This window comes from Bos taurus, chromosome 4 (assembly GCF_002263795.3).
Source record: "Bos taurus isolate L1 Dominette 01449 registration number 42190680 breed Hereford chromosome 4, ARS-UCD2.0, whole genome shotgun sequence".
In the NCBI taxonomy this organism is placed as follows: domain Eukaryota; kingdom Metazoa; phylum Chordata; class Mammalia; order Artiodactyla; family Bovidae; genus Bos; species Bos taurus.
This window is the reverse complement of record NC_037331.1, coordinates 66,172,196-66,197,317: the sequence shown is the minus strand read 5'-3', so window position 1 is coordinate 66,197,317 and position 25,122 is coordinate 66,172,196. Positions and strand designations below refer to the sequence as shown.

At 44.6% G+C, this 25,122-nt stretch overlaps 1 protein-coding gene across 1 annotated transcript in view; it reads left to right on the top strand.

The window, feature by feature from the left end:
* The window catches only part of MTURN (maturin, neural progenitor differentiation regulator homolog), a 32,811-nt gene extending 16,465 nt beyond the window's left edge, over positions 1-16,346 (top strand). Inside the window, 1 exon segment of the mRNA NM_001101246.1 lies at positions 11,033-16,346. Coding sequence (NP_001094716.1) covers positions 11,033-11,143 — 111 coding nt within the window. The 3' untranslated portion in view covers positions 11,144-16,346.
* The last annotated feature ends 8,776 nt before the right edge of the window (positions 16,347-25,122 follow it).

Here is a 25,122-nt window from a genome sequence, read left to right as displayed (position 1 = left end):
CTTGGGTTTCTCTCAGTTAGGATGTGCCCTAGATCGGATGAGAGGGGGGTGTTACAGACCCGGGTGAAGGACTTCTGGAAATCAGGGGGAAGCTTCACCCTCTCCCTCTCCACAGAAGAGTGCCTTTCTCCCCACTGCTCGTAGTATTTGTTGAAGTAACATGTACCCAAATGCTGCAAGGTTATCAAGCCGGTGAACTTGAGTATGTCATTTGCCTGAAAATTTTTGATAATCTGATCCAATTGTGCAGCTGCTTTTTTTTTTTTAATAGTTGGGGAAACCACAGGAGGAATATTTTCACCTTCATCTTAGAACAGCCTCACTCATGGCTTTGAATCCTTGTTTTCCCTTGGCAGGCCCATTGCCAGCCCCTATCTTGTGGACCTTTCTATTGACAGCTTTCTGCTGCCTTTGGGGGCAGCGGTCAAGCAGAGTCAGTTCACTTTGCTGAAGCCCACACATGCCTGCCTGCCTGGATGGAATCATCTCCCAGCCCTCCCAAGCAGCGCCTGCCCGAGAGGCTCCGCGTGCTACGTAGCGCGCTTTACCTTTAGACCTTCCCGTTTCCTAGATGCTGTGCTTCTCCCTGCTTTCTGTTTGCCTCCCCGCCCCTCCCTTGCCAAACAACCAATCTCACAGAGTCCGTGCCCTACCAGAGAAATCTGTTGTTGGATTTGACAAGAAAAAATAATTATTCTTTTTCTTATTCACCATCTTACCTTCCTCTTTTTCCTCTGTCTCTTCATAACATAATTAACAAAATGCAGGATCATCTGCTATTGGTGAGTAAGAGACAGGCGTGTGCGCTCAGTCGTGTCTGACTCTTTTCGACTCCATGGGCTGTAGCCCACCAGGCGCCTCTGTCCATGGAATTTTCTAGGCAAGAATACTGCAGCGGGTTGCCATTTCCTTCTCCAGAGTATCTTCCTGACCCAGGGGTAGAACTCGCATCTCTTTGTCTCTTGTGTCTCCTGTGTTGGCAGGTGGTTTCTTTACCACCACGCCACCTGGAAAGCTCCTGTAGGAGACAGGGCACAGTGCCTAGTCCTGTGCTCTAGGGGCTGGCTTTCTGGGAGGAGAGGCAGCCCAGAAAAGTACAAAGAAGGCCCAGGTTACATGACTAAGCACTGATTTCGGTCCAGACACTGCCTGACACTCTGCAGATGGAGGGAGGGAGTTCCATTCCCTGTCTCCTTGCTCCACTCTGCTGGTTCTTTGGGGAAGTGTTTTCCGAGAGGATGTCAGTGAACAGGCACCGACCGCAGCATGATGGTTGTGGTCCCTTGACCTAGTTATGCAGAATCAGGTTACTACAGTGATGAAGAACCCATGCTCTGGGGGGCAGGCTGCCTGGATTCAAATCCCAGGTCTGCCACTTGCTGGCTGTGTGACCTCAGCTAAATTACTTGACCTTGCTGTTTCTCAGTTTCCTCATTTGTTAAAATTAGGAAACAAATGACAATAGTTACCCTAGGGTTGCTGTGAGGATTAAACGACACGAGTTTTGTTGGGGACTTAGTGCAGTGCAGCACACATGAGAAGCACTGATTAAAGGCTGACATTGACATGGATGGGATGGGGACACTTGGCAAAATACTGTTGAGAAGTGAGCTCAGTAGTGAAAACTTTCTTGGGACTCTTAGGTTTTTGGTGGAGAGAGAAAACCATTTGCTAAGTCATTTCGGCACACACTTAACAGAATCTTCTGGCTTAGGTAAAGGATTTTCAAGGGGTAGTGTTGAGGTATTATAGCCAAAAGTTTATCAACATTGATTTTGGCAAAATAATAATCATCCATTCGGTACTTCATCCATGCAGTTCACTGGGGTGGAGGCTCATGCTACAAGAGGGACGACCAGATGCTCCTCTCCTGCAGAGGGACACAGGACCAAAGAGCCTCTGGTGACAAGGCTATGAATGATACTTATTTTCTTTTCTGGATTTTCTAAATTTTCCATGATGTTACAGAAACCATTTATGATCAGGAACTATGTTGTGATTTTTTTTTAAATGTTGTTTTGTCCACAATGTGTCCAGAGGACTGGGAATCTCAGATGTGAGTGGGCTCATCGAGGAATGATGTATGGGCAGGGGCTTCCTGGGGAGGTGAGACTTGAAGAAAGGGCAAGATCTGGATTGGGTCAGCAGGGGAGGAGGGCTGGCCAAGAATAAAGACCAGAAAGGCCTGCCTTGGCTCCTTTACTGAGAGAACCTTAGAGATGTCCCTATGTGGGGCATGGTGCTCAGCCCCGGCCTGGCCAGCTCCTAGCCTGTGCGGCCTCTAGCAGGTTGTTCAGCCTTAGTGTTCCCATCTTTAAAATGGGGGTCATACATGTTTCACTGTCTTATGGATGCATGGAGAGCTTCAGAATCAGAACACACACAGGGCTGTCAAAGCCCAGCCGCCCTATCAAGGTTAGTCTCCATTTCCAGGGGCTTCCCTGGTGGCTCAGCAGTACAGAATCCGCCTGCCAATGCAAGAGACACGGGTTCAGTCTCTGGGTCAGGAAGATCCCCTGAAGAAGGAAATGGCAACCCACTCCAGTATTCTTGCCTGGGAAATCACATGGACAGAGGAGCCTGGCAGCTTACAGTCTATGGGGTTGCAAAGAACAGGACATGAGTTAGTGACTAAACAATAACTACAGCCCCATTTCCAGCTCATAACTGCTGTTAGGAAATGCATATTAGGTGGATATGCTCCATGGATGGAGCAGGGCAGCCTCCTCCTGGACTTACCCATCCTCTGCTACACTCCAGGGGCATCCTAGCTTCTACCTAGTTTTCCCCCTTCCTGCCGGATTGTCATATTCAAATGCTACATGTGTGCAGTGACAACACCACGCAGGCTGTCACTGCGGTTTGTGAGCAGATGGGTTTCTCTGTGTCCTGAGACCAGTAATGGCTTCAGAGACACCTGTCACCAGCCTCGATAAATGTGAGTTGGAAAATTGTTGGAGTCCTGCATTTTTCTTGTTTAAATGGTCCTGAATTGATGGTTGCTGGTTATCACATGAGTGAGCTAGTCAATGAAAGAGTGGTTATGGGTCTAAGTAATATTGATCATACTGTTCCTTTTTATCCCCTCCATGTTTTTGTATCTTTTATTTAGTAGTGATTGACAGTCTCCCCCCTGGTTAGAGAACAGTTCACAAGAGAAGGGAGAGCTTACCATTTCCAAGTTAGCTGTAAAACCAAACCTCATCTTTGCCCTTTCAGCTCTCTCAAAGCCTTACTCTATTCTCCTGGAGTGTTATTCTTCCTCCTCTTCCCAGCACTGTGGACGTTAGGTCATGAAGCACCTGTTGCTATGACAATTCTCTGTGCTGTTTTGGTTGATGTTGCTTTCATGGCCCTTCATTGAGTGAGAGCCCATGCTTTTCCAGGTTTTCTCACTCAGATTAACCTTCGTCCTCTCCCTGGGGTTGCTATGTGACTCCACGTTTTTTTCTCTTTTGAGAAGCAGAGACATTTCCACAAGAAAAATTTCCTTAATTATGTCTTACTGACATGAGCAAGATTGTTAATTTTTTTTGCCACTAGTGGCTGGAGAGCTAGGGATTAAACCCCACAGGAAAACCCTTTGTGACCCAGAAAAAGTTCATTTCTTGCTTCTACTCTTCTAGTCTGCTAGAGTTTCAAGCATCTGGAAGAAGAGAAAGAATCCACCTGTGGGAAGCTACCCCAGTGGGTCATAAAGTCTGATAGGAAAGATTATGCACAAATGTGGGTTTTAATAAAGACACATTGAATTAACAACATTATAAATCAACTATACTTCAAAAAATATTGATAAGAAAAACAAACACAAAACAGCCAACCACATCCAGAAGAAAACCACATTGAACACTGACAATTTAAGTTTATCATGGCATTTGTTGTTTGCTCATGTTTTGAACATTCAAACCCTTGTCATTTAGGGTATGATGCCCCTAAAGTAAGAGAGTACCTATTGCTCTTGTCCATTTGGGTCTTACATCACTCTTGCCGTTTAACCTCTATTTACTTTTCCTATTATGGAGAAGACAGACTGACCAGGATCCCATCAGAGGTTTATTGGTAGCACTAGCCTCATGGCTTAAGATCGTTGTTTTTGCTCAGTGGCTAAGTAGTGTCTTTTTGACCCCACGGACTGCAGCACGCCTGGCTCCCTGTCCTTTACTTCACTATCTCCTGGAGTTTGCCCAAGTTCATGTCCATTGAATCAGTGATGCCATCCAACCGTCTCATCCTCTGCCACTCTCTTCTCCGGGCTTAAGATAAACAGTGACAAATTTCCCAAATGCTTTAGAGTCTCAGTACTCAGACTGTGGTTTCTGGAGCAGCAGTATCCCCATCACCTGGGAGCTTGTTAGCAAAGCAGAATCTTGGGTCCCACCTGAGACCCACTGAATCATAGTCTCCCTTTTAGGTAGATCCCAAGGTGAGTCATGTACACAGCAAAGTATGAGAAATGCTGCTTCAAAAAGTCCTCTGTAAGGAGCTTACAGGGACCTCAGAAGCCACAGGGCTCTTCCTGGAAGCCCCAGATGCCTAGCTGGTTGACCATGCACTCCAAGGCCTAGATACTGTCTCCTTTTATAAAGACAGTATAGTCTGCGTGCTTGAGTGCCACCTTCAGAGATAGCAGATGCTAAATGCCAACTGATTTCAGCCTCAGCTAGTTTATCAGATCAGATCAGATCAGTTGCTCAGTCATGTCCAACTCTTTGCGACCCCATGAATCGCAGCACGCCAGGCCTCCCTGTCCATCACTAACTCCCGGAGTTCACTCAGACTCACATCCATCGAGTCAGTGATGCCATCCAGCCATCTCATCCTCTGTCGTCCCCTTCTCCTCTTTCCCCCAATCCCTCCCAGCATCAGAGTCTTTTCCAATGAGTCAACTCTTCGCATGAGGTGGCCAAAGTACTGGAGTTTCAGCTTTAGCATCATTCCTTCCAAAGAAATCCCAGGGCTGATCTCCTTCAGAATGGACTGGTTGGATGTCCTTGCAGTCCAAGGGACTCTCAAGAGTCTTCTCCAACACCACAGTTCAAAAGCATCAATTCTTCGGTGCTCAGCTTTCTTCACGGTCCAACTCTCACATCCATACATGACCACAGGAAAAACCATAGCCTTGACTAGACGAACCTTTATACCACCTTTAAAAGACCTGGAGTTAGTTTTGCAGATAACCAATACTCTCATGGGTCCAAAGAGCTTTAGTTCTCAAGGATTGGCATCTCTGCCCGTTAGGTACAACCCTGTTAGGATGGGTGGACTCCAGTAGTCCCTATGTGTTCAGAGAAAGTTCCGAAGGAGCAAGACCCTGGGAATGTTATCATTGTCCAGAGCATTGTCCAGAGCAATCATAAAGATTTTTTTCCAGGAAAGTGAAAAAATTTTACTAAAATAAAAGTGAATGATTCTATCAGGAGTAATTTAAATATACTTGACAGGATTTCTTGGCCTGTCTTTTTCCTTATAAGAATGTGTGGGTGCAGTTAAAGCAAGGACTCAGGATTCTTCCCAGTATGTTTATACTCCTGTTTCTGATATGTCTTCTTGACTGTTAAAATTTTGGATGCAGTAATTAAATTTATTTTTTTTCCAGTCTGGCTCTTCAATCTATTCTTTTTCCCCCCAGTTTTATTGGGATGTAATTGACATAAAGCATTGTATAAGTTTATGGTGTACAGCATAGTGATTTGACTTACATACATCATGAAAAATAGTTATCACAGTAAGTTTCATGAATATCCATCATCTTATATAGATACAAAATGAAATAGAAAATAAAACCTTTCTTTCTTGTAATGAGAACTCTTAGGATTTACTGTTTTAACAACTTTCTTATATAGCATGCAGCAATGTTTAATTATATTACCATGATGTACATTACATCCCTAGTATTTATTTATTAATAACTTATAACTGAAAGTTTGTACTTTTTGATTGTCTTCATCCAGTTCTCCCTCCCCACCCCACCCCCACCTCTGGTAACCCAGAAGTTAGATTTATCTACCATAGATGAGAGTGGAGGCAGAGGTGGCAATGCTAGATTATTACATATCTGTATGGTGTCCTTTCTTGCTCTTATGCTTTTTTCGTTCTCCTCTGCATGCTTCCAAATTGTACATACTCATAAATGTTGATGCTAACACTGCATATTGAATTTTTTAATGTTTATTACTCAGTTGAAAACACTGAAGCCTCCAGCCAAAGAAATAGCATGGACAGCTGGAAGGGAATCTCCCAGGTAGCCTAGTGGTTAGCTATGTGAAGTCTACAACCCAGTGGCCTGGTTTTGAATCCTTCTCTGACGCTTCCTGGGTAACATTGGGCAAATTTACTCAACATCTCTTTGTAAAGGAGAGATAATACCTACCACATAGGATTATTATGAAGACGTGTGGAATTCAGGTACAGAAAGCTGCTTATACTGTACCTATCACAGTAGCCTAACCAATATTAACTCTTAGATTGAATCTGAAGTATGACAGAATTGGTTGGTTCCTTGGAATGGAAGCCTGGGAATCAAATGAAGAGGCTGATAGAACTGAGTTTCTTAGTTCTCATCCTACTTCCTAGGACTGATTAGCCATGAGGGGGTCTAGAAGCAAGCCCAGTAGAAGAGAGAAGAAGAAGCAGGGGGTGGAGACAGGCTACTCATGCATCATTAGTCCCCTTGAATCACTGAACTGGCTGTGCTTTAAAATGAGAAACAGAAAGTCTTTGTAACCAGATGATTCATATGAGGCTCTATGGTTTGCAGACCATGGCCACATTCACTTTCTCGTTTAATCTCCATAGTTTCTCTGGAGTAGAGCAGCTGTCCTTTACAGAGAAGGACGCTGAGGCTCAGCAAAGGTGGGGTCCCCCAACCAGAACCCTGGCTTCCAGCTGCCAGGTCTAGTGCCTTTTCCACAGAACCTCTCAATGAATCTGCAGACCCTTTACTAAGGTACCTGAAATGTCCTGACAGCCATTGAGAGCTACTTCTTTTCTCTCTATATGTAAGGATGGGGGTACATGCATCGTGCTCAGTTGGTTCAGGCGTGTCTGACACTGCAAACCCTATGGACTGCAGCCCACCAGGCTCCTCTATCCATGGGATTCTCCAGGCAAGAATACCAGAGTGGGTTTCCATGCCTTCCTCCAAGGGATTTTCCCTACCCAGGGATTGACCCCGTGTCTCTTATGTCTCCTGCATTGGCAGTCGGGTTCTTTACCACTAGCACTCCTGGAAGCCCAAGAGCTCTCAAATTAGCATCTGAATGTTTCCTGCCAAAGAGAAGGGCCTCCCAGTGTGGCTGATGCTCTGGACCTAGACCTTTGTGCTTTGGATTCACACACAAGATAAGGTGGGAAGCTGGGCAGAGGAGAGGGGTAGGGTTTCATGCTTGGCTTGCTGGAACCTCTTCTACAAGCCAACCTAAGCTGAGGAGAGGGTGGGTATTAAGGGATACCTACAGTTGGGGTCCATGTGAATTATGTAAAGTATAATGACAGAGGCTAATCAATGGCATGTCACTTTTAGGACAAGATGGCCAATATATAGATGCCTGCCTCAGCTGCACTTTCTGTGCCTGTGACAGCCATTGCTGACTGAACAGGATCTTCCCCACTGAGCCTCAGAATCGTCCTGAACCCAAGGCTCCTGGCAGCCCGTCAGATTTGTTAACTGAAAAGGAATCCAGTGACCATTCCTCTTTCAAGGAGCATCCCTTCAGTACAATGAGAAGTTACATTTCTTATTGAATTTATGAGTCTTCTTTTAGCATTTTGGTAACTCTGAAGTTCTTGGTCACAGCGACAATATTTATGTTTTATCAGCTACTTCAGTGGTACCGTTCATTCGATACTCTCACCTTGCTGTGTCATCCAGCAGCTCTTGAAACTGAACACCGAAATATTAGTCAACTGTGTTCATGGTAACCAACCATCTTTTTTCCCTCCTTGGAGTGCAGCTTTACCTTTTATTCCATCCACTAAGATAAAGAAGGGAGACAGTGGTAGGAGAAAGGGGCTTCTCCCTTTCCCCAGCACACACAAGATAGATGCACACTGTGGAGACAAGATGTGCCCTCCCTGCCCTTCTCCGCAGTCAGCAGTGTCTCTGAGACAGCTGCAGCCTTCTGAGCTCATGTCTGCAGTTGGCTGTGGTGCCTTGGCAGACCCTGTGCATCATATGATCAATGATGCCTGGCAGATGATTTTTGTCCCAAGTATGTTCAGAGGGCTCTCCGAGACCTGTAAAGAGTTGTGGTCTGAGAACTTCAGGGTAAAGGTGTTACTTTGGTCAGGACTCTGCTTACCCTTTCCTCCTTGAAGTCTTTGAGAGGGAATGGCAAGGGGGCAGATGGCAGGGTGCTGGGAGGCAGTGCAGAGTCAACGGAACAGTCCATCTTGCTTTGTTCTAATGCATTTAGTATTTGGATCATAGGGCCATTCAGTGAAGTGGCCTGAAAATGGTTGATCCTTGCCTAAAAATGATCAACCAAGGAGCCACATGTGAGAAAGGGCAGCCCTGGATCACAAGACAGGGCCAAGATGCCCACAGCCATGGCTTCCTGCCCACACCAGAGCATTCATCCCTATTGAACCGACCCAGCAAGGGGCACTCACAGTTTCTAACCAGGACCAGCCAGTGCTTCAAGAAAATGTTTACTGTGTATTTATTGTGAATTTCCCTGATGATAATTATAGAGCATTTGGAAAATACAGAAAGATCAAAAGGAAAAAAAATTATCCATAGTCACATTGCCTAAAAGACTGCTCTTAAAATTTGGGCTTATTTCATTGAAGTCTTTTTTTCTTTGCATTTGTATATACTTAAAAAAAAATTGTGTCATAATGAAAATGTAATTTTCATCATCTTTTTTATACACATGAGAACATTTTTTAAAAAATTATTTTTATTTATTTTTGGCTGTGCTGGGTCTTCATTGCTGTGCCTGGGCTTTCTCTGGTTGCAGTATGTGGGCTTCTCATTGTGATGGCTTCTTCTGTGGGACCGGGGCTTTGGAGCACAGGCTCAGCAGTTGTGACCTGTGGGCTTAGTTGCCCTGAGGCAAGTGAAATCTTCCCAGACAAGGGATCGAACCAGTGTCCCCTGCATTGGCAGGTGGATTTTTAATCACTGGACCACCAGGGAAGTCCAGTACATTTTCTTATATCATTAGATAACTCAAAAATATCACTTTAAGTGGATATATAAGATTCCATTTTATGGATGCACCATAATTTATTTTAACCATTTTGTTGAATGTTTTAGTAGTTTCTGTGTTTTTACATGTGTGTTATGAATAATACATCATGAATTTTTATAGGAAAAAATATAGAGGGGAATAGATATTAACATCTTGATGGGATAGTCAGCACTGTTCATTGTACTGCTGCTGACAGCCCAGATATCTGTGTGTGCATAAATATTATATGTGGATGATAGTTAAAAGTAGAGACTCTCTAGACTCTCTGATAAAACCTACTAGCCCTGTGAGCACCAATCCACTGAGCAATTGACATTTCCATCAAATAATTTTATGAAAATAATTACGAAGGTAGCTGACTTCCATGAGATATCCATAGCTGCTGTACTGAGTCCTGTTAAGTGCTGTTGAATTTTTTTTAATTGAAATATAGTTTATTTACAACATTTTGTTAGTTTCAGGTATCCATTTAAGTTATTACATAACAATGACTATAATCCCCCATGCTATACGATATATTCTTATTGCTTATTTACTTTACATGTAATTGTATCTCTGAACCCCCTACTCCTGTTTTGCCCCTTTCTCCTTCTCTCTCCCTACTGGTCACCACAAGTTTGTTCTCTATGAGTCTTTTTCTGTTTTGTTGTATGCATTCATATGATTTTTTAGATTCCACATATAAGTGATAACAGTATTTGTCTTTCTCTATCTGACTTACTTCACTAAGCATAATACTCTCTAGGTTTATCCATGTTGTTGCAAGTGGCAGAATTTCATTCTTTTTCATGGCTGAGTAATAACTCCAGTGTGTGTGTGTGTGTGTGTGTGTGTGTGTGTGTGTGTCTCACGTCTTCTTTATCCAGTCATCTGTTGGTGGACATTTAGGTTACTTCCGTATCTTGGCTATTGTGAATAATGCTGCTGTGTACATTGGGGTACATGTGTCTTTTTGAGTTAGTATTTTTGTTTTCTTCAGATACATACCCAGGAGTGGAATTGCTGGGTGGTATGGTAGTTCTATTTTTAGCTTTTTGAGGAACCTCCGTCCTGTTTTCCACGGTGGCTGCACCAATTTACATTCCCACCAACAGTGTAGTACGGTTCCTTTTTCTCCACATCCTCTCCAATATTTGCTGTTTATAGACTTTTTGATAACAGCCATTCTGAAGTTTGAAGTGATATTATTGTGGTTTTGATTTTCATTTCTCTAATAATTAGCAGTGTTGAGCATCTTTTCATGTGCCTATTGGCCATCTGTATCTCAGGTCTTCTGCCCATTTTTTGATTGTTTTTTTTTTTTTTTTTTGATATTGAGTTGTATGAGCTGTTTATGTATTTTGAATATTAATCCCTTATCAGTCATATAATTTGCAAATATTTCTCCTATTCAGTAGGTTGTCTTTTTGTATTGTCAGTGGTTTCCTTTGCTGTGCAAAAGCTTTTAAGTTCCATTAGGTCCCATTTGTTTGTTTTTCCTTTTATTTCTTTTACCTTAGGAGATAGATCCAAAACTATATTGCTACAATTTATGTAAAAGAGTGTTATGCTTATGTTTCCTTCTAGGAGTTTTATGGTTTCTGGTCTTACATTTAGATCTTTACTCCGTTTTGAGTTTATTTTTGTATATGATGTGAGAGAATGTTCTAATTTCATTCTTCTACATGGAGCTGTCCAGTTTTCTCAGCACGACTTATTGAAGAGAGTGTCTTTTCTCCATTGTGTATCCTTGCCTCCCTTGTCGTCAGTGCTGTTGAATTTGTATCAGCTGCCTTTGGTTGTCTTCCTGCCTTTTGGCCACTTGGCACTTACAGCTGCTTCTCTTCTCTCCCCTGTAGTTACTGGGGCTTCCGGATGCAGATGACGACGCTTTTGAGGAGTACAGTGCAGACGTGGAAGAGGAGGAGCCAGAAGCGGACCACCCCCAGATGGGGGTCAGTCAGCAGTAGACTTCCGAGGGCTCCCGCCTGAGAAGGAGAGTGAGCCCCGTGTACCTAGGGTGGGGTCGTGAGCTCCTGGGTTAGCATTTTGCATTAGCACTTCGAAACAGGACGTCTGACTCCCAGCATCCAAATTAATATGAAATACCTTTTTAATGACCACACAATATCTGGGATGAGCTTTGCTCAGAAGTGACCTGAATTTTACTCCCGTTTCAGTGGGTCTCTATGGAGTTGTCTCGGTAGCCTTTGCCAGTTTGAATTTAGAGTCCATTCTGTGGCTGACTGTTCTCTCTTGAGTTTATGTTGGAGAACTAACATTTGCTGACTCGAATGTCGAGAACTCTGAATGTATTAAGGATATGCGTTGAGTCATCACAGGTGACATTACTGAGGGAAAGCATGGCAGAGAAGAAATGCAGTCTGCACTTTTAATGTACCTTTTAAGTGTGTGTAAGTGGAAGGTTTTGCTTATAAAGCATGAGTTTTAATATCTAGTCATTAAAACTGCCCAAGTGCAAATACACGGGCAGAAAAGGAGAATGACTTAATTTTGGATTAAGAGGGTAAGAGAAGCAAAGAAGCCTTTGTTGAAGTGTCCTGCCATTACTGAGTTACCTGGGTATAGAGCAACTGGTTCATGGTTAGGTAGAAACATTACCTGCATGTTCAATTATTTTAAAACATGCTGATTCCAAAGCTACTTTTAAAGTGGAGAATATAAATGGGATGACATAAATTATTGATTTCTTGAAAATGTTTATAAGCCACCCCCATATGAAACATTTACCTTCTCTCTTTATAACAAGATGGCAACTTATTAAATTATGAAAACATCCCAGCTCCAAGTGCCACTTAAACTTTGAAGCCATAGATGAATTTAAAAGGAAAATAAACCAGGATAAAAAAATTTTTTTTAAAATATGATGGAATCCTTCTTTACTTCCTTAATTCATCTCTTATTCTTTCAAAAAAAGTCAAGAAAAAGATCCCACTCTATAAGTTATTTAAAAATTGTAATCAAGTGCTTTGAGGAATTCAATTGCAGTGAAGTCATAAAGTGATATGAAGGTGGGACTTTTTAAATCATGGGTTAGCTTGGTTCAGTGGGGAAGTTTTAATGATCAAAATAGTCAGACAACTCACAGGAACAACTGTGATAATAACTGGGAACACTGCTGTCACCTTTTGGCCACAAACACCGAGTGGGGAAATTCTTTGCAATGCTAACATGGAATTATTTAAAACATTCATTTTTCTTAGACCCTTCTGCATCTCTGGTTTTAATAAAAGATGTGGACTGCCTCTTTTACAGCACTTGACAAGTCATAACATCTGGGGTGGAACTGTTGTTAACATGCACACATGTGCCTGTTGGGTTGTCAAAGTTTTAGATTAAGAAAGCAGCAGTAGAGGCCACAGAGCTCATGGGAGTCTTGTATATCTTCCAGGCATGTCGGTGTAAACTTGATTATCTCAACAATTTCTGTTTAATTGATTGGTGCTGTGAGGAGCACAGCTGCTTGTGGTTAAAATGGTGTCCTGCAGTTTTAAGTCATCGGGTAAAATAATTTCGCGGTTTCCATCCGTGCTTCAGTGCCCACGTTTTGTCTTGATTTTTTTTTTCTTGGAAAGACATATTAAAGGTTAACTTAAAGTGAAATGAATTTCCTTTAGAGTAGCCTGTTAACAAAACAAACCTTGAGGTTTCATCCAGTGGGGTGAGCAGACTCCATGCCTTGCTCTCATGCCCGTGTTCTGATTGGCTGTGTACCTGAGCACAGGTGATTGAAATTGCACCTCCCCATAGGTAGCACCCAGATTCATAAGCTCCATTTTCACACAGTAGGCCGAAAGGATGCCTTCTGCCACCAAAATGAAGACGCTTGACTAGCTTGCTCCATTCAGAGGTAAATTGGAAATTTTGTAGTTCGAGGCTTAAAAATCTAAATTTACATATGTTCAAAAATGGAATGGACATTAATATAAAATGTATTTTATGAAAAAAGTGTTTAGGCTTTGACCAGATGCATTTTGGTATTATTATGCAAATGTTCTCTGTTTATAAAAATCGAGCTGAGATTAACTCAGCCATTCCATGCCGGGGAGAAATCTGGTCTTTGTTCTGCCCCCAGGGGTTGGGGGGAACATCGCTGTGTGTTTCTTATTTTTGTGACAAAACCCCAAAGAACTTTGCGAATCAGATTGTTCCCTCTAAAGCTTCGTTTTCTCTGAGTGTGCATATCCGCTCCAGTGCACGCTGACACACGTGCACACGTGCACACACCCACCAGCGCTGTGGATTCTCTGTCCGGGTGGCACTAGAGCCTGCTCACTGTGGAGCCTCAGCTGGCTGGTCAGGGACGCAGCAGCCTGTGGTTCTCATTATGGAAGCGGTTCCCTGGCTAGACTCTCACAAACACATAAACACACTGAGCGGAGAGGCTCTGTGGCACCATGGGAGGAGCGGAGACCCAGGAGTTAGGAGACAGACCTGGATTTAGCCCTGACTCTGCCCGTGACCTTGGGCCAGTGACTTCACTCACCTAAAGCAGGTGGTGGTTGCCTTCCTGCTTGAACCACTGCCCTTCCTTAACTGTCTTATTGTGTGTGTATCAAGAGCTACAGTCAAGGAAACTCTTCAAGAATGCAAAGGAAATACCTTATGAATCTTGTTTGTGTTGGTCTGTGAGTGTTCGCAGCCCCTTAGCCCCAATGCTAAGGGGCTGATGAGATTCTCTTCCTTGGGTGAGAAGGTGAAGGAGGGCCCCCAGGATCATGGAAAACATACTGATTCCAGTTGGTGTGCTTTGCTGTGGAAGGCAAGGGTTTTCCTGGTGCCCTGACAGACTGGGACTTTGGAAGTAGAACAAGTTTAACTTAACCGAGAAGGGGAATTCACATGAGGAATAGCTGGGAGATAGTGAAAGATGAGTACTTTGTTGCCATGTTATCCAGGGAGAGAGAGAAGTAATAGGAAGTGACTGAGTATATATGCGCAGGCATGTGTGTGAGTGTGGGTGGGTGTGTGAATAGGGGGATGGTTGGTTGCTTATCAATCACTGTGGGCTAACTGTGAAGTCATGCCTGTGATCACATTACAAAACCTGGATCCCAGGTTTGAGTGAATCACAGAAACATTTTGCTAATGGTGACACAGTTACTTTCCCTGCCTACTAATCATACTGAAGAGACTTTGGGGAGTCGAAGAACAGATTCTGGAGGGAGGTGAGACCCCATAGTATCCCTGTGATCACCCTGGAGACCCCAGTGTCCACCCAAGTCTTCCAGGCTCCCAGCAGCACATAGTGCTTTTTCCCCCCATGTCTAGAACATGAAAAGTCTCTTATTTAGGGATTCTCCTTGTGTCTTGGTGCCAGAATCAAAGTTTCCAGTGTCTGCCAGTGAAACCTCTCTCCTCTCAGTCAGTGTCCACATAGGAGCAGAAACCTTTCCCCAGCACAAGTACATCTCTAAATTCTGCTTCTGGTTCATGAGAGCACAAAGTGTTTGGACCCAGGGGAGCTGCAATATTAGAGCATTGTCAGAATTTCTATTTTAGAAATCTTGCATATTAAAATGTACAGGTGGGGAAGCTGTGGTAGGAACAGACCTGATTTCCCATGGTTTGAGTGAAGACACGTAAGAATGGGCAGGACTTAACCTGGGGTAGGAGGAGAGGAGTGAAGTGTCCGATAGAATGACAGAGTTAGGGTCTGACTCTTTATAGCATAACTGCCTCTTGGCTTTATTTATTTAAAGTACAAGAGAACTATTTTCCTGGCTATCTCACCAGGGGCCTGCTTTCCTGATAAGGGACTGCTTGCCTGTTGAGAGGCGAGTCCTGAGTTGGGGGTGGCTTTGTGGCTTTAAAAATCCACCCCCACACCAGCCAAGGAGACAGTGGATGGCCTGCAAATTGGTGGAGTTCTGTTCCTCATTAAACCACCTGCCAGAGAAGCCTATGTTTCCAAAGTGCTGTCAGATCTGAGAGGGGCCTCTGATCACCTGGCAGGCAGGAGAACCGAAATTGACCTCGCTGTCTGCTGCAGAGAAGGGTCTGTATCAGAAATGTCCCCGCTGGCCAGAGGGCAGAGCCCACCTCCTCCACCACGCTCCCGGATTGTAGAAAGAGCACAATTGAAACGCAAGTGGATCCCAGATCCCGCTTCCCTCTAGTGAGTGTTAACTCCAAAGAGATGCCGTTGCCTGATTGGTTAGTCTCCAGAGTACCAGACAAGCCTCAAATGTTTTGCATTAAAAACAAATCCTCTTCCATAAAGACATAATCAGTTATCTTGGTGATACCAGGTATGAGGTGAAAGGCTGAAGTCTTCTGGATTTTATGCAGACTAATTCTCAGACTTGCCAGAATGCCCGTAGCCACTGGTATCCGTGGCAACGTGGTGTCTGTGGTAAAATATATTGCTAAAGCTCATGTTCATTGGGCAGGTTGTTAAATAAGGTATTGTCTTTTATATCACATTTGGATATCACTCACATTTGGATTACAAAAACAGGACCCGTGAGCATTTCATGTTGTAGAAAGTCCATTTAAAGCACGGTATGGTTGAATAGGCACAAGTAGTTAAAAGCAGGCGCCAGGCCACACACAAATGAACACAATTTGCTGAGAACTGTGCGTTCAAGTTGTTCAGTACCACGGAGAAAGCTGACGGTCTGTTCTTTGTAAAAACTGCCTTTGCCTGTTTTTTCCTTTTGTTTTTGTTTCTTCAGATTCAGTTTTTACTTTAAATACCTTCTGATAGGTAGGCAGATAAGATACAGAGCAGTGCTTTGTATCTCCTCAGCGTTTTAGAGGCGAGAGTAAACCGTCAGTTCTAGGGAAAACCTGAAACCATCTGTGAACCAGTCTTCACTTGTGTAAGAGAGCAGCGCTGAGCTATCCGCATAAGAAGCAAAAGCAAGGAACGGTTTGGGGCTTTTGTTTTTTAGGTGAGAAATGTTTCATGCAGGGTGTGTATGCTTTCTTTGCCTTTATATTTCTTTTCGAAGAAATCTCTTGTAAATTACAGAACTGTGAAATGGGTTGCCAAAAACTGTTGCCCTTCGTTAGATGCTTCAGCAGTGTAAACCCCAAACTGAACCCTGTCTACACCTGCTCCTTCCTCACTCCCCTGTGGGTGAGGATCTCATCCAACGATGTAATTACCATACGCTTGCTATTAAAGAGCCTTCCAATCTCTGGTGACATGTGCCTCTTGTTTACCGTCTCCACCACGTTTGGTCCTAAAGGACACCTTACTTGATCTGAAGGGGGACGGGAACTGGGGATCATCAGCCAGCTCTGTGGTCGCTATTGCTGGGGCCTGGCTGGGGTGGGAGTGGGCGAGTGAGGACGTGATTGCGACAACCACTGATACGATTCAGATGTTAATAATTGATGTATTTGGAAACATTAATCTATTCTGATGCTGCAGCTGGTGTTTAGTAATTTTCCACTCTTCCTTCAAACCTTAGATTTTTTTTTTCCCTTGTCCTAATCAGGAATCCATTATGGCACCAATTAGAAACCTGTGGTCATTCTGTGATGACAGGACACTATTTCCCACTACTTTCCTCCCACTTGTTTTTCAGAAACAGTGGCATTTAAAGAATAAATCTGGAAGTTGGTAATAAGTCCCGTTATTTAAGAGCAAGTTTCTTTCCCCAAATGAATAGGTCTCTATAGATTGTTAAATTAGATTTGCGATTGCCTGAAATAGACACAGCCCAGAAGCTCATGTATGTGTTTCGGGTAGCTTGATTTGTGCTTCTTCATTTTAACATGGCTGTTAGAGAGTGTACTGAGTGGTGGGCAGTGTGCAAGCTTGCAGACCTCACTTGGTGGCAGCGATGTGGTCTTCCCCAGACAAAGCCTTTCTTACAAGAGAATTCCCTTGTTGCTGTTGGTTGAGCACTCTCACAGATAGACCTTTTGGTTTTTAATATTTATTTATTTGGCTGCATCGGATCCTAGTTGTGGCACGTGGGATCTAGTTCCCTGACCAGAGATCGAACCTGGACTCCCTGGCGGAGTTTTCGCCACTGGACCACAAGGGAAGTCCCTCACAGATAGATTTCTAAAAATGCAAACCTGCTACTCTATCCGAGTGCTGGGCCTGGTGCTCCCTTAGCAGAGACTCTTTCTCTACTCGGTTGTCCTAGGACAAGGCTCTAGCCCAGTCTCCTCCCTGACCGGCTGTGTGATCATAGGTTTGTCACCTCCCCGCCCCCCATCTCTGTTTCCTCATCTGTAAAGACAAGAGTATGGATTCATTTGCAAGTTCCCTCCGGGCACTAGTGCTGTGGGGACATGTCTTGGCTACTGAGATCAGGGCAGGAGGGAAACAAAGTTTATAAGGAAAGTGCTTTCTCAGGAGACCAGGGCTGGATGAACAACAATGGCAAAACTATTTCTCCATTTTGAACCCGTGTTCTCTAAGGTCCCTTTTAGAAATAAAGAGTCCAAAAGAGAGGGATTAATAGTTGGAGCAGAGGGGATTTGTAGGGAAACTACTCTGTGATACTGTAATGGTGAATCCATATAATTATAAACCTGTCCAAACCCGTAGAATATACACCACCAAGTGAACTCTGATGTAAATGATGGACTCTGGGTGATAAGGTGTGTCAGTGTAGGCTTCAAATGCATCACTATGTGGGGGACGTTGAAATGGGAGAAGTGACACATGTGTGTAGACGGGGGATCAATGGGAAATCTCTGTCTTCTGCTCATATTTGCTGTGATTCTAAAGCTACTATAAAAAGTAAGCACTAATAATAAAACAACAAAAAAAGACAGACCCCAGCCAAAAGAGTAGATGTGTATTAGCTCCAGTGCTGACATCCCTGGATACTTTCTCCTGCCTTCCTACATGTCCCTTCTTTTTGTGATCAAGAATACAGGATAGGGGACTTCCCTGGTGGTGCAGTGACTCAGGCTCTGTGCTCCTAATGCAGGGCTCCTGGGTTCAATACCTGGTCAAGGAACTAAATCCCACATACTACAACTAAGAATTCGCTTGCCACAACTAAAAAAAAAAAAAAAAAACAAACCCCATGTGCCACAAGTAAGGAACCAATATGCAGCAACGAGGATCAAAGATGCTTTGAGCCACAACTAAGACCTGGTGCGGCCAAGTAAATAAATACTAAAAACAGAGTAAAAACCTGTAACAAGATGGGGAAACGTGGGGTGATTTGCTGAGGGATGTAAAGAATAGTCTTCTTTCCTTTAGAAATGAATCTCGTTTTCTTAATAAAGTCAGGCCAAGTGGGACCTCCCAATGTCCCTAGTTTTCATTGTGGATATCAGTGGGTTGAAATGAAATAAGCAAAACCCAGTGTTTGTACCCTGCACCAGAAATGGAGCCAGTGGGCTGGCACACGTGTGCAGGAGGGGCTGGCAGATTGTGCCCCCCTCCCACCACCACCATGCCTTCCTGCTGAACTGGGGTGATGGGTGAGGAGCAAACATTCCTGTCTCCCTTAGTGGGTTTGGCCACCTGATCACTTTGGAAACTCCAGAAATACATCCCAAATAGCTGGCCCTCTGCTTTTCCTTTTAGTTTCAAAGTAGTCAGATACTAACTTTGAAATACTTTGCCAATTTCTAACCTACCTTTTTCCCTTTTCTGGAGCAAAAAGCAATGGTGTTCTTAAAAGTCTGAGCAGGCTGTAATTAGGCAGTCAAAGAATAAAGTCGGCATTTCATATTAGGTAGCATTTAAAGAAGCAGAGAGATTTTCTCCTTGTTTTCCAGGAAAATATGGCAACCATGCAGGATGTAAAAAATAGGCCTTAAAATAAAGTTGGTCCTTTGGGATGCTGTTTAATTGGAAGCCTCTAGAGGTCAGCACCACATAAAGAAAGGGTTTCCTAGAGCTGGCGAGGCTCTCCCCCATTTCCTTGTGGAGCCTTTGGGAAAGGCAAGAAAGCAGACCCCCAGCATAGCACGAAAGGAGCGAGCAGCCCAGCTATGCATAGGAGGGAAAGGTGTAGAGTCCCTTCTTTATACATGAATCCTAGCATTTGACCCCAGTTGGTTTTCTTCCTTTCTCATCCATCTTTCTCTGCAGCTCCCCCATCCCCATACGTACACACTGTCAGCTCAATAAACACGACTTATTGACCGATCAATGAAGCGTGGCATTTAGCTCCCTCTGAGAAGGGCTGGGGAAGTGCCAGAGAGAAGATGGATGGCATATTTCATTTTGTTCTGAGCCAGGTGAAAGACCTCTCTGTGTTCTCAGGTAGCCCAGGCCTTTCTGGTGATCAGCTGGCAGGCTTTGTGAAGCCCTGTTGCTTCCAACCCAACTTCTGGGTGCCAAGGACGGGTCCCAGCAGGTCTCAAGTCAGGCTCCCTGAGGCCTGCACAGACCAGGGGTGGGTGGGGAAGGATTTGTGTGTCTGTAGGACATCTGGCCAGAAGGTACTTGGGAGCCCCTAAAAACTGGTCGAGGCTCCTGGAAGCCACAGGACACAACATGCAGTAGCAGCATAGAATGTCACAGACCACCGGAGGACAAAGCCAAAACCAGGGAGCCCTGGGGCTTCCCAATGGCTCCCAGAGTTGCCCCAGGGTTTCCTTTTAGCCCAAGAAGGAATAGGAAGTCCTTTCCTTCCCTCTCTCCCCATTTCCCCATCTGTTCAGGTTTTTTATTGTTTCTACTGTGTTAGGTCTAACTCACATCACAGTCGTGGGATTGACAGCTGTCCTTGGCTGGGTGACTTGGCTGAGCTGGGACCCCCTCCCTAAGGAGGAAGATTGGTGGAAAGGACAAAAAACATGTCACAAGCATAGTGGAAGCCCCTGTTGCCCTGAGAAACATTTTAGCAGTGGCTTAACAGCAGTCTCTCTACTACCACTGGTGGCTCAGATGATAAAGCGTCTGCCTACAATGCGATGAGACCCAGGTTCGATCCCTGGGTCAGGAAGATCCCTTGGAGAAGGAAATGGCAACCCACTCCAGTACTCTTGCCTGGAAAATCCCATGGACGGAGAAGTGTGGTAGGCTACAGTCCATGGGGTTGCAGAGAGTTGGACACGACTGAGCCACTTCACTTCACTTTTAACAGCAGTCTCGCTGCTACCACTAGATCTCAGAATGGTGTTCTTTGATTCTGTTGAGTGTGGACAAGGTTTGAAGTTACCTGGCTCCTCAGTGTTGCTGCATCCTTTGTGAGTATGGAATAGCCCGAGGAGGTTTCGGTCATTCTCCTATCAAGCAAATGGTTCTAAATGAATATTACCCCAGCCGTATGCACTGTTATGTGTGATAGTTTATTTTAACAAATTTTATAAAGCCCTTTCTAAGTACTGGGCACTGTACTAAGCTCCTTTAGACTCCTACAATCCTTCCAACAAAAGGTATATGTTATGATTGATATCCCTCCTTTTTTTAATCTTTCTGTATCTCAAGGTTGGTTTGCTTTTTAAAAATTTTATTGAAGTATAGTTGATTTACAATATAGTGTTTAATTCCTGCTTATAGCAAAATGTCTCAGTTATATACACACACATATATATGACTCAATGGACAAGAGTTTGAGCAAACTCCAGGAGACAGTGAAGGACAGGGAAGCCTGGTGTGCTGCAGTCCTTGGGGTCAAAGAGTCAGACCCAACTTAGCAACTAAATAACAACAACAATACACATATAAATTCTTTTTCATATTCTTCTCCATTATGGTTTATCCCAGGATAGTGAATATAGTTCCCTGTGCTCTACCATAGGACCTTGTTTATCTATTCTATTATATACTAGTTTGCATCTGCTAATGCCAAATTCCCAATACTTCCCTTTCCCACACGCCCTCAGTAACCCCAGCACCACTTGTACTTCTCAGGTGTGTGGATTGGAAAACACTTCAAAGGCAAATTCCATCGACTCTTGAGTCTCACTTGCTAGTTTGGATGATCTCTGCCATTGTTTCCTCCACTAATGTGGGGGAAAAAAGCCGGTCACATCACATCCCCTAGAAATGTTGGTGCCCCAAACCTGCTTTCCCTGCTTCTGAGGTCCCCAGTATCCTACATAATCCCTCATGGCTGGGATCCTGTGGGACCCAGCGAGCATTCTCACTGTTGAGGGGCTCCAGAGAATCGGTGCTGGATCCCGGGAGCCGTGCTTTTCTGTTTTCCGAATGATGCTGGCATCAGATGAAGGAGCTGAGTCAAAACCAAACCTTTGAGCATAGGAATTCTCCAGGGAGCATGAAACTGCACGGGATCAGAAAGACAAGGGGACAGTGTCACATGGTGATGAAGAAAAGAGGGGATTTGGATGTGAGTCTTGATTCTCACATAGCTTTGGTCTTTTCAATCTTGAGTTTCTTCTGCTGAGAAATGGTACAGGCCACTTTGGCTGCAGGGGGCTATAAAAAGACAAACTCTTGAGGAGAATCAACTTTAAAACATGTCTGGAAAATGTCCAGTTTAACAGTTTCTGACTCCCCTAGGTCCTGTTATCAGAAATGGAAATCTAACAACTGAAGGGACACAAACTACACAGCCTCCCCCGATGTTGCTCTGCAATGGGATTTCAGGTTGGACTTGCACTTGACCAGGGGCCCCCTACTGACGACTTCCCCCCAACCTCCACCCTCACTGCACCCAGGCCTGGCTTTGCCACCATACCCAACGGGCCTCCACTCCCTCCTCTCCCACCTCACCTGCCATTGGGCCCTGTATCATTCAAGTAAAAATGTTAGTTGCTCAGTTGCATCCAATTCTTGGCCACCCCATAGACTATAGCCCACTAGGCTCATCTGTCCATGGGATTTCCCAGGCAAGAATACATGTCCCAATCTGCCACAGCACAGCCTAATTACCTAGCTCCATCCCACCCTGCCACACACTACTTGCCTCACGTAATCCCACCCTGCAACATGCCTAGCCACCTCGGCTTGTACCTATGCAGCTACACACCTACCCAGCTCCCATCAACCCACACGACATATGCCTATAGCCGCTACAGTAACCCTTTCCTAACAACTAACATCTCATCCCAGTCCATCCAGTGACATGATTATCTGCCTAGCCACAACAATCTTGACCAAGCATCTACACATCTCACTCAAAATGCACTGGAGTGGGTAGCCATTCCCTTCTCCAGAGGATCTTCCTGACCCAGGGATTGAACCCAGGTATCCCTCAATGCAAGCCAGATTCTTTACTATCTGAGCCACCAGGGAAGCCCTTTATCATTCAAATTTCATCTAAGTTTAACATGGAGATGTGATGCAGTCCTTTAATAGACAACATTACTACTTCAGAAATATGTCGTTCATCTTTGCAAGTAGTCTTAACTCATAGGAAAATTCATGTAGGAAAGTGTTACTTATATTGAACCCATGCCATTTCATAGCTTTCTTTACAGTATGGTTAAAACTAGTGATTTGGGAGACTTCTGGCGTTTCAGGACTTAAGACTATATGCTTCCACCGCAGCGGGCATAGGTTCCATCCCCGATCAGGGAACTAAGATCCCACATGCCATGCAGCCAAAAAAAAAAAAGGCAAAAAGAAAGTTGGTGATTTGGCAAAACTTGGTGATAGAGCTAAACTCTCCAGTTCTCTTGATTTCCTCCTTCCTTCAAAGACTATTTCTGACTCTGGTCAGCTCCCAAATGACTCCTGTAACTGGTTACAAGAAGTGCTTAGTGAGGGAATATGAGTGGCTTGGTGTAAAGCTCTTGTTGTGAAGGAAACACAAACCAGCACCCTTCTTGTGGTGAGTGAGAAGCATCTTCTAGACCTCCACCTCCCAGGATTTTGAAATAAGGTCTGTTATCCATCAGTGAGCCAGAGCCATCATCCAGCTCAGTGCTAATGAACTCATCCAGCCCAGCCACGCGGTCCAGTCCCTTCAGAACTCTGGCCAAACCTTTACTTAATGCACGAAAGCTGACTCCCTGGGGTGCATTTCAAACCTTGCTCTGAATCCACACTCTCTAGCTCTGGAAAAGCATAAACAAAGTTGGCCACATGCTCTTGAAAGTCCCATTTGAAAGCTAGTGTTGGCGATTCCAGACAGAATTTTGACACAAGACAAGAAACACTGAGTTAGGAATGCTGTGTGCTGCTTGGACCTCCTCTCCCGGGGACAGTCCTGCCTGCTGCCCAGGGAGAGCTGTACAGATGTGGAGTTGGGCAGAGCAGCTGCTGGGAGATACAATGACCTTGGTGTGTTAGTTCATCATCAAGACAATGGCACTTTTGTGGATTTTCTAGAAATAGAACTTTTCATCTGGTGCCAGAGTGTGCTATGCTTTGGAGCAGTGATGTCACAGGGAGGCAGAAACTATTGATCCTCTTGGCAGGGTTACTAATTCTGTTTCCCAACCTCTGGACGTTTACTGATGTCATTCATCTTCCCCAACCCCGCCAGCCTGCGGGTGAGGAGACAGCCACAGCTACAGACACAAGTTCTCATTTCTCTGGCTCTGATGCTCACTTTAGCGGTTCTCAGCCCTCCTCAGATTCCCCCCAGATACTCTGAGGTTGGCCTCTGGGGTGTCTTATATGTGTTTGATAGGCTCATCTTTGGTGACACCTGGTGTTCTCCTTGCTGGGTGAACTCACAGCCATCCCTGCAAGACTCCCAAGTGGGAGCTGGTGAGCCAGTGTCCACAGACAGGCCCAGTTGTCCACCAAAGGCATCCACTTAGCTGCCACCACCTGCCAGTATTGGCCTGAGGCTGCCAGCGTGAGGTCATGAGACCCTGGGTGTGTGGTCCAGGGTGCTGACCCCAGGGAGGGTGCCACCCAGGTGACAGCCCTGTTTTAATTTATTTTTTGTTCTAGCCATTTGCCGAAGGGGCATGAGTCCAAAGAGTTGGACATTGCTTTGAATGACAGATTAGGAATCACCTTTTCATCCAGCCTTTCTTACTGTCATCCTGGAACCCAGTTTGTGAGCCGGACACACTTCCCAGGAGTGGATGCATGGCACAGGTCTCGTTGCTTCTACCCCATGATCCCTGAATGATCCTCCAGGAAGTGTCATCAGTAGGTAAGACAGTCATGAAGCAGCCCTGGCCCCAGACACATCCTGGTGGGAAGGCAAGGATATATGCTGTGGCCCCTTCTACTTTCTGTACAATATCCAAGTCAGGAGAGAAGCTACCCCCCAACACAAGACACTCACTTTCTGGTGGCTGGTGCTGCTCTCCAAGGCTGCCTGGCTACACACCATCTCTGGGAAGACTCAGAAATGGCCCCATTTGAGCAGGAAGGCTGGAGAGTAGGAAAATGGCTCATGTGCCTCCAAGCCAGTGGTGAGAGATTGATGTGACATTGTTCTATTAAAGTTTCTTAATCAGTGCAACCTGCTATAATAGGAGGCTATAGACTGAGTAGCTTATAAACAACAGACATTTATTTTTTACAGTTCTGGAGACTGGAAGTCCAAGATCAAGCAGATTCAGTGTCTGAAGAGGATCTGCTTGGTTCATGTGTCCTCACGTGGTGAAAGGGGTGAGGAAGATCTTGGGTCTCCTTTTAATGGCACTAATCCCACACGTGAGGGCTTTACCCTCGCAATCTAATCACCTTCCAGAAACCACACCTCCCAATACCATCACATTGGGATTAGGTATCCACATGTGAATTTGGAAGAACACAAACATTCAATCTATAGCATAAAGTCACCCGGGTTTCTGCATCTAGAACTATATATATTCAGCCCCCTTCACCTGATTTCAGAGTCATAGGAACCCTGGAACTCTAAGGCCCCTTTTTCCAATACTCTCTCTTTAAAAGACTCTTCCATGAATCCACACCATTCCCCACCCCCAGCCCCACAACTTAGTCATCACTAAGCGGGTAGGGCACATTCCTGAAGTCCTCATTATGGCCAGTCCACCAATGCTGGGTGACTGAGTCTATGAAAGCTCTTAGCACAACTGGCCTTTGCGATTCAGTGTTCTCAGAACCTTGTTTGTTCCTTGTTCCATTTTCCTTTCCAATTGGTTCTTGATTCCT